The sequence below is a fragment of the Sander vitreus genome, chromosome 3, assembly GCF_031162955.1.
Source record: "Sander vitreus isolate 19-12246 chromosome 3, sanVit1, whole genome shotgun sequence".
Lineage (NCBI taxonomy): Eukaryota > Metazoa > Chordata > Actinopteri > Perciformes > Percidae > Sander > Sander vitreus.
Window position 1 is genome coordinate 33,193,753 of NC_135857.1, and position 10,603 is coordinate 33,204,355.

Sequence of the window (10,603 nt, forward strand, 5' to 3'; positions counted from 1 at the left end):
AAGAATTGGGATTGGAATCAGAATTGGTAAAATCTAAACGATGCCCAACCCTAGTTGCACCTGAGTAGAGCGTGCAGAAAGCTTACACCACGGTCACGTCTTTAAGTCTGTGTAATGTCCGATTGCGGCCAAAGTGAGAGAATGGGCGTGTTGATGACGTTTCTATCATGCGGCTTGCAGCAAACCAGAAACAAACAAACATCCAAGGTGAAGGATGGTCATTTACACGAAGAAGGCAACCGAAATGTCCAACTCCAGAGACGGCAAGATTGAGAAACTTCTGTCTGTAACGGCCGACGCCGAAAACTGACAAATTCGATGAACGACTTGGTTGTTTGTGACCAAATTACGAACTGGCTACGTAACTGCGATGTAATCCGTGCATGTCCTGCCTCCTGGAAGCTCTACCCAGGCACCACCCATCGCCTAAAACCAAACATATTTCTACATATTTAACACATTTAACAAATAACATACAGTATTTCCAGTAAGCGAGAACGCATCTGACATGGACAATCTCCTGTTGCGTGCTACATGTGAGAAAGGGACACTTCAGACAATGTCAGGACCTGATTCCTTGGACATTGTCCAGAGTTCATGTGAGAAAACAGCTTCAGACTCAATGCTTCATCTAAAGTCATGTCATGTTATGTCATGTCTATGTTCTTCAGGCAGAGGCTTGATTTCAGCTTCTACTTCAACTTCCATACAACTCTGCTGTTTTTTTTGTGGGGCGCACACACACACACACACACACACACACACACACACACACACACACACACACACACACACACACACACACACACACACACACACAGGAAAGCCACCCCTCACCCTCTCTCCCAGAATAATTCTAGTCCATTCCCATTGAGCTGCATTAACATACAGATGTTCAACTGAAAAGGGAAAGCATGGAGACACAAAGAGCCTGCATGACCAGGAGGAGAGGGAGGGGTCGATGGGCTGCACGGGGATGGCCCTTGGCCTTTTTAAGGTCTTACACAAACACACACACACACACACACACACACACACACACAAACACACGCACACGCACGCACACACACACACACACAGCCACGGGTATTGAATGGTAAGTAGCCATGGGGGTTGTGGGAGTCTGCTCCTGTTTCACTCTTCTGTTATTCATTCACTAGAGGGAAATCCTCAGCCTACCCACAGCTGAATGCCAACACACACACACACACACACACACACACACACACACACACACACACACACACACACACACACACACACACACAACTCAGTTGGGGTTCCAGTGTGATTTTAGTAAAATCTTGAAGGTATTTGCAACTAAGTTTAATTTTTTTTTTTTACAGTACATCTCACAGGGAAACATAGGCCTCATTCTTTTTAATCCATTATATATTTATCTGACAGCTTACTACAGATTCAAATTTAAAAAAAACTACGGATTAGTTATTTGTCAAGATCATGTTATAAACATAATCTGTTGTTATAGATTAAACTGCCCAACAGTTTATCTAATTAGCCCAACCTGCACCAGCTACAAAATGAAAACTGTAGTTTTAACACAACCAACACACACACACACACACACACACACACACACACACACACACACACACACAGGGGCGGACGTCAACTTCTGCTCCACTTTGTGTGAATAGATGGAAATCAGTCACAAGTATCTCTGTGCCCCATTGTGTGCTGGGAAGTCTTTGTTCGAGCATCTGTTGCCCAAACATTGTCCTCAGTGTCACTCACTCTAAATTGGTCTGTTTAGACGAGTTGCAACAAAACTCACTCCTCTTCCCACACAACACACACATTAACACACACAGACACACACACAGAGGGGAGGGCCGGGAGATTTCGCTGAACGCAAGTAAGAGAAAGAGTTAATCTTTGGTCCTTTTGTGCAACAATGAGACCCAGATGATCCTAAAGGCCCTAAACGCAGTAGCAGAATTTTAAAGTGATGCTCGTGGGAACGCTTCGCCGTAAATGAACATTTGTGTTGTTCAATAGTGTTAACCACAACCATTTTCTAACTTTTACAGCACTTACAAGGAATCTGACTCCCGTAGCTCACATTTTACACATAAAAACAAAGAAATACTGTAGATGTAAGCCATTTATTTATAAACAGTTAGTATGTAAAAGCAAAATGTCCAAAGACAAATTAAGTCTCTACTGAGAAGAGTGTGAGTTTATTTCAGCACTGAAACCCACTCCACATATGTTCCTGCGTCTTTGCGCTGTCTGGATATTCTTCTCTGCAGAAGGTAGAAGAGCCTTTAATTGTGCTGCTTATCTAGCTGAGCTAATCAGAGTCAGAATTCAGAGTCGTCATGAGACAACGATCATGCAGAAAATTGCATAATGATGTAAAAGCTAAGGGAAGTGTTTTGTAGAGATGAGAATGAGCAGAGGGGGTGATGTGAGGATAAGACAAAAAGTCTCAGTGTGGTCAGTGTGCATCAGAATTAAAAGTTGATGTGGGAGACAAGAGTGAAAGAGCTAAGTAAAGTGTTTAAAGTTTAAAGTGTTTGATTTTCATTCTTATGTTGTTTTTGACTCATAAGTTACTCAAGATTTCAAAAGACCTAATGCCCACCATACACTAGAAGACTTTGAAAAGACTAAAGTCTGACACTGTCTCACGTCTAAAGGCAATGTGTCATAATGTCACTGAGTTGTTAAGTCACAGACTAGAAAGTTTTGCAAAGACTGGGGGTCTTGCAAAGACTGGGGATCTTGCAAAGACTGGGGGTCTTGCAAAGACTGGGGATCTTGCAAAGACTGGGGGTCTTGCAAAGACTGGGGGTCTTGCAAAGACTGGGGATCTTGCAAAGACTGAGGATCTTGCAAAGACTGAGGATCTTGTAGGGTCACATTTTGCACGACAACTATTTAACTTTACCAAGACTTCAAAGTTACGATAATATCAAACATGATTTTGTCAGAAGAATGTTAAGACGGGAAAAAGACTGACTTAAGATAGCTTGGACTGAGTTCTATGCCCATCTTAAAACACACTATTGACGACGGGAGCATGCCTCCACTCCAGGAAGGCTTTCAGGATTTCATTCCGATATTGGAAATTTGTCTGCGACATTGGAATTCGCTTGAAATGAAATATCTTGACTGCTAAAACATTCCTAATTTAATAAAACCCCTTAAAAATGACACAAAAGTGAAATGAGATACAAGATACTGCGCTTTCATTTTTCAAAGACTTTTATTTTGAAATAAAATGGGACAAATATATTAAGATAAAGAGCTAGGTCGTCAACATAACCCGTGGAATGTAAACAATAAATGCACTTAAATTATATAAAAAAAAATAAAAATTAAAAAAAATAACACAATATCAAACACCACAATATAGGTTTTCGCTTTGAAAAACAAAATAAATAAGACTTTTAAGTTAACAAAAGTTACAGAAACGGCTTGTTGCCAGGTCGAGCTAACAATTAGCTACAGCAACAGCGAGCGTCTCTTCGGGGCAGGTCGAGTTCCTGATTTCATGACAAAAACAAACAATAATAATAAAAAATCTTGCCTGATTTCATTTTAACTCGCTTGATTTCACCTGCCGCTCAGAGAGTTAGCTAGCTAGCGTACAACAGAGGTCGACCTACAAACACATTGTCATCTAGGCAACTCTGATAGATACAAATCAACTATACACAAAGGTCTCCTTTTCCCCTGTTTGCCTACAACAAGAGAAGAAGATAGCACACAGGATTTTCTTTTAAAACGGTAGGAGTTTCCACACACTATGACCACAACGTAGCGATACAGAAGTGCTGATAAATCACACATGTACGATGTATTGTTAGCTTTTCTCTTTTCTAAGATGAACATTTTTGACACATTTTTGTGTAGCTGCCAAACAGATGATCATTGTGTACCCACATTTCTATTTACAACTGCTGACTCACACTGAGGCCATGAATGTGTGGGGAAACCCCTCTTTCACCACCGCTTTGCTTGGTATTTAGATAACAGCACTTAACAATTGGAGAAAAAGGTTATTACAGTCAGGTGTGTGAGGCGTAACGGAGAGGAGAGTAGACTCACTGTATGCTCACACCAACAGCAGACAGCTTTGCTGATGCTAAAGATCATCGGATAGGCGTCTCTATTCGAAGAGAGAAACCGCTGACTTACTTATCGAGCTGCTTTTGATGTGAAAACTCAGTGAGTCTTGATTTCTGCCGGCCTATTAGCCAATAAGGCAACATACATATAGAATGCCAAAATGTTTCTCCTCCTCCTCTCCTTTCCTCGCCTCTCCTCTCCGCGAGCCTTCTTAAAGCTACTGGATAGTATAAACCAAGCAGATGGACATTATGAATACAGTCATAAAGCATCATTTCTCTAGGATTATAAAAAAAGAATGCACAAACACAATCACAAAGCAAACTCAACAACTTAATACAAAAACCAATAAATAAGTCTACAAAAGTGTTACGCTATACCAACAATAATCGTAACACTGTATACTTTCTGTCGTGGTTAAAGGCTAGGCTGGGTGTTAACAGTACTAGACGGTTAGGGGAACTTTACATCAACTTTGGTAACTAGAGAGTCGGTGGGTTGCCATACCATTTGTTGCTAAGGCAGTTTAGCTGAATCCTTGCCAGGCAGTTAAAATGGCTGACATATACAATCAAGTGGCCACAGCCATACATCCAATCAATTAATGAATGAATGAATCAGTAAAGGCATCCAGTTATTTAACCCTTACTCGTGGACAGGAGGTTGGTTTCATACAATTGGAGAGCCCTACTATGACTGGAGAAGAGCTGCAGGTTGGCATCACTATAAACTGTTTGTAAGGAGTAAAAATAACAAATAAGATCTGTGAAAAAGTGGAAAGCACACCAGTCATACATCTTAAAATCCTTCTTCGATCTGGGTACCTGGAATTCTCACACAGAAGTTCCCACTGAGTAGGGATAGCGTTTGGGCAAATGGCGAGCTAAGTGAAGTACCCTACAAGAATTCTCTTTTAAAAAATGAGTATACAACAGTATACAGCAGTAACAATGGCGTAAAAGGACAACCTTATCAAATGTGGTGGTGTATGTCAGGTAAAACTGGACGAACACTGAGCAGCGCTACAACTGCTTGGATGAGAAATGCAATATGCACAAAGTTAGGTACGTTTACCTAGCTGGATTTAGGGAGGGACTGAAACCCTAATGTTTGACTCCTTTGTGACTTGTATCTTAACTCTTTAACTGTTTTAAAAATGTTGTGATAAAGAAGTTTCTGCTTTATTTAGACCCGATATTGTGCATAGAAAACATAGGTCAAAACTGCTTTTTGGTTTTTGGACTAGGCAAAAAAACCCAACTATCACATTCTCGTCACATAGAGTTAAACAATTAGAGGTCCCTGATTAAATTCAGCCCAACAGTAAAACCCTTCCCCTACTCGTCTGTGACAGACAGCCGGCTAAAGATGGGCAGGCGTCGGCCCTCGAAGCATGGCGACTCCGTGCCGCTGGAGGAAGAGCTGAGGGAGCAGGAGGAGGTGTAGCCTTCCTCGGAGAGTGAGTCAGCCGAGGAGCAGCGCTGAAGGCCAGGGAGGCTGCTCAGGGGGACCGGCAGCTGCTGGGGGAGGTGGTAAGGGAGGTTTGGATTTTTGGAAGTGAAAGTGGAGGTGGGACACCTGGCGCTGACGGACTCGGTCACAGCGTAGAATCGTGGAGCCGAATCGCCGCTGTCGCCTCCCAGGTCGCTGATGCCAGAGAAGGGGTAGGGACAATGCTTCAGCGCCCCTGGCTCGGGGAAGAGAGGGGAGAGGAGCTCGGGGCTCCCTGTGGAGGATGGGGGAGGGGAGACAGAGGAGGCCCGTGTGAAGAGGAGGGAGGAAGGCTGCAACTCCTCAACCGGTTGGAAAGTCTGTGGCAAGGAGGAGAAGCCTGCGAAGCTAAAGCTGTGGCGCAGCAGAGGAGGCCTCAACTTCTGTTTCTGTGGAGGCCCGCCAGCGTTGCCGTCCAGGATCTCGTCGGCGTTGTGGATGAAGTGGCAGCGGGCGCCGTACGGGCAGAAGCCTATCGTGTGGAAAGTGCGGCACGGCTCCGTCTTGTACTTGGGGTGCCTGCATAGGCCTCTGAGCTCGTCCATGCCGTGGGCGAACTGGCACTTGGCGCCATACTTGCAGGTTCCGCTTTCCTCGTAGGTGCGGCAGAGTTCGGTCTTGTACCGGGTGGAGATGTGAGGCGAGGGAGCCTGGGGTCTGGAGGCAGAGGGGGAAGCAATGGAGGAAAGGGAGCTGTTGCTGAGGCCGAAGCCAGGTGGAGGGAGCAGCAGTTTTGGGGATAAGTTAGCCGTTTTTTCTTCTCTGGCTCCCAAGCTGCTGCCTTCGATCATGCTGACAGAGCGGTCGACTCTGAAGGGGATGTGGCTGAGTGAGGAGAGGGGAAGCTGACTTTCCCCGCTCCACTGCTGGCTGGAGGCCGTGTTGAGCCCCCAGCCGACTGAGTCAATCACATCAGAGCTGCTGCTGCTGCTGCCGGCGCTGCTGTTGAACTTGGAGTTGGGGAGGGTCACGGGGCACAGAGAATGACGACGCTGGAAGCCCAGGACTCTCTGACTGTGCTGCTGCCGTTGAGGCTGTGAGCCGGTAGGCGAGCCATCTGTCGCCTCCAGGCCGCGGAAATTCTGTCACACAAAAGGAGAAGAATAGATGTGAGCTTTCTGCATTCCTGGAGCGCTGGAGCGAGACTAGCAGGGCCAAGTCAAGCTGAAAGGAGATTTGAAAAGCTGCAGCTAAAGCAACTGGAAGAATTTGCTTGGGAAGTTGGACTCTGTTTTATCTTTAAAAAATTTATAAATTAGGGCTTGGGGTACATTTTTGTTTTAGCTTCATGGGATTAGAAGCTTTTTTTAAATAGAAAAATATGTGTTAAAGTAGAATACGCATGCACAAAGACAAAACAAACATCTAATTCCAGTTAGTGTGTATATATATATATATATATACACATATATAATAGTTTCAGCCATTATACTTTTATATTTTAAACTCTTCAACCATTATACTTGTATATGTAACAAAAATGCAGTTTTTAACCCAAAAAACAAACATAAACCTTTCTTGCAGGTATAACGTTAAAAATCTTACAAAAAATTAAAAAAAAACACCCTAGATTTTCACTTTTCTTGTGAAGTTTACAAGACATATTATATATACAATAGATTTAGTAGATTTATTTTACTCAAATAAGTTTCAAACCAAACATTGCAGATAAAATGAAAAGACTTAAGCCAATCTAGATTCCCCCCAAAACACCATTATTTCTTGCATTATTAATGAGTCATCTCCCCAAATAAAGTTAAAACACATTCCATCTGTTTAAGTCTTTAATTAGGTATTAGTTCTGCAACTTTTCATCACTTAATTATCATTCCCAACATTAAAAAACAAATGGTATTAATTATTAACTCTAGCATTGCCATAATTAAGACTCATCAATCAAGAGCTGAAGCTGATTATAGAGGAGACAGAGGAGTAAGATTTGGCATGATGGTAGATATGTATAAAACATTTAAGTTGTCATTGGTTGCTCTCACCTTGAAGAACTCCTCATCCAGTTCCAGGAAAGGCGTTAGAAAGTCGGAGGGCATGGTTCGCTCCACCGTCCTCGCTGAGTTGAAGAAGCTGGATGCCTGATCCCACAGTGGAGGAACGCTGGGGAGGACAAAACGTGTCTGGGTCCAAAGTGAAGGAAGGCAGACAGACAAAGTCTAGTCTTTAGGGGAGCTGAGACTGCAGAGAAAAGGTTTAAGGCCTGGGGAAACCTCAGAGATTTCAGTTTGGTCCTTCAGAAGGTTGTTTTTCGATGTATAGGGGAAGAGAAACTGCTTGTCCTAGGAGTTGAAAGAGTTTTGTGGGGAGGGAAGGGGAGAGAAATGAAGAAGTAGTCAGGTCCGTTGATGAAGAGCAACGTGACCCTCGGTGGAAAGTTCCTCGACCATCTGTTGGAATCTGCTTAAATAGTTGGGGAAACCCACCCATACACACCCCCTGCCTGTGTTCTTCAGGGGGCAGGGCTGGGAGTGTGTGTGTTAATATGTGTTAATGTGGGTGTTGTTGGGGGGGATGGGGTCCTGCATTCTAATAGTGTGCTGGGGGGCAGGGTGGGCACAGAAAGAAGAGAAGGGAGCTGAATGGAGCTACTTTCTACCCATTCATTACCAAATCCTTCAAGATGAATTCTTCTTTTTTTTTTAACCGGCCATACCCTCACTTTGTTTTGGATCAATACAGCTGAGCAGATAATGTTGCAAACACCAAACACATTTACATTCATTAGTACAGTTAAAATGGCAGTGTAAGTCTAGGTTACAATACACTTTAATTCTTTTTGTGTTGAGTTTGTGTGTCTTCCACGTCTGTGACAGTAGTTTGCTCCGTTTTCCTCCCAAAGTCATGTCGATTGGAAATCCAAAATGCCCAAAGGTGTAAATGGAGTGTGAATGTGCTAGACTGACGATGTGTCCGAGACGTACCCCACCCAGTTTTGTGAATAGTTTTAGTTCAAACATTTCTCAAGAGTCAAAGATGCCTTGGAGGCAGATATTATGTCATTGGTTTAAATAATGGCAATGCAGATTCCCTGGACAAAACTAAATTACAATGATAAAGGGACCAATTGTAAAATGTATTGGAACCAGTCACAAGTTGTCTTCATTAGCATGCATGCTGACCATCCAAGCACAATGTATCCAAGTCCTCCGTTGCTGTCTGCTGTATGTAAACTACACTTTTTTTTAACCTGACAAATGAATTAAAATGTCACTGTTATCTCAGTTTATATTTGACATTCATGGCTTCACATTTATGAGAGATAAGAGCAAGTCCTGACATGTGGTTCAGTGCTGATCCAGCCACTCCTTCAGCAGTGATGTTTCCATTGTCACAGTATGTCGTTTCAAAGCTTGTTGTTGTGTTCAAATGCAAATTGAGGTCAGTAAGGATGGTTTAAAGCTAGCAGGGTGGAAAAAGTGTTGACTGTTCGATGGCAACACGGGACAAAACAAAGGCTGCTTTTAGTTTGAATGGGCCAACGTGGGATTTCCATGATTGTGTTCCCAACCTGATTTTAATAAAATTCAGTGGTAACAACATAAAGTTGTCATCTGTTGGGGGAGACTTGTTGCTCTGTCAGCAATGAAATTCAACTGTTCCAGATCCGATTGTCGAATGTAAAGTTTGTAAAAGATGACTGAGTAAAGAGAAATGCTACGGTTGGGGATTTCTTAAATCAAAAGCCCTGCAGCAATGGCAGCTGCAGAAGTCTAACTCATGTCTAAACCTGGTACGTTTTCATGGTCACATATGGATTTTTGTGAAATAAATATCAATCTGCTCTGTTGGCCCAGTCACTTGGACAGGTGAACATTATCTCTATTAATGGCCTGTCTAGTTACCCATGTAAAGGTTTTGAGTCCTCTTACCTTACAAGGTTGTGCTTGTCCATTGTGACAGCTAAGCAGACATGCTCTCAACTGATCAGAAGAAGTCAGGGTACTGCAGTTTTGCTACGTTTTCACCAAGCGTCCACAATACTACAATAGGTTTTTTCGACCTCCTAAAACGGAGACATTTGGAAACAATGCTGCCCCTGTTTTGGTTTAAAAACTCCGGGGTTGCTTTGTAGTCTGGACGGGCACAAACGGAGACCTTTGGAAACTAAGATGCACGTCAGTCATTCTTATCGGTTAGGTAGCTTACAGACCTTTCAGTAACAGTTCCACCTCCTTGTCGGTCCAAACTAATAAATCCCTGGTCTTTTGGACCATTATTGTTGTTTCTCCAAAGTATTTTCTGTATTTCAAATGCATGGTAACATCAGACAATCTGCTTCCTCTTTACACCGGCACGCACATGCCCAGTGTGTGTGAATGGTCATGTGACATGTGTTGTCAGATGTGTTATTATGGACGGAGATTAGTTACTGCAGCTAAAACCTTCCTGTGGACAGAGATTGTTTTTGTCCTTTGGAAACGACGACGCACGTCAGTCAGTCTTGTTTAAATAGCAAATGGTCATTTTTGTATCTATCTTTGGTATGTTTTGGACTAAAAGGTTTGGACAGACAGAAAAAATCATTTGTGAAATTCAAATTAAACCAGGAAGTGTATTTTCTTAGGAATGATTGCCCAGCTCGGAGAGTTAAGAGCCTATTGCTTGCTTGTTAGAAACAGGGTAACAGGAAGTTTGTTTCCAACTCACTGAAACTCAGTGACCAAATTAAGTACACAACAACATTTGACACTTTTCACAGCAGGAGCCGTGATGCATTTCAAACAGTAGTGGATCTACCGTTAGTGTTGTGCATTGTGTCTCTGTATGGACGCTGCAGGGACGTTTCAGACGGTGTTAATGTTGTCGTCGGGTGATCTGCGGTGTGGAGCCCATCAAGGAGACCAGGAGCTCCACAGAGGAAGTGTCAACACTTCAATGTTTACTGTCTGTGGGATTCAGCTGGTAATACTGAAACTATACAGTGCAATGATAGAATGAGAAAATGACTCTCACACTACACTAAACTGAGCTTTTGGAAAACTATAACATAAACCTGCTCAAA

General features: G+C 43.0%; 1 protein-coding gene across 1 annotated transcript; it reads right to left on the reverse strand.

Moving 5' to 3' along the window:
- Window positions 1-3,219: 3,219 nt before the first annotated feature.
- On the reverse strand, window positions 3,220-8,061 carry LOC144515892 (mRNA decay activator protein ZFP36L1). The gene is made up of 2 exons (XM_078247081.1): window positions 7,584-8,061; window positions 3,220-6,671 (listed from the first exon to the last, which is right to left on the reverse strand). Exons 1-2 carry the CDS (start codon window positions 7,635-7,637, stop codon window positions 5,436-5,438), a joined length of 1,290 nt encoding a protein of 429 aa, XP_078103207.1. The 5' UTR covers window positions 7,638-8,061; the 3' UTR covers window positions 3,220-5,435.
- Window positions 8,062-10,603: the final 2,542 nt, after the last annotated feature.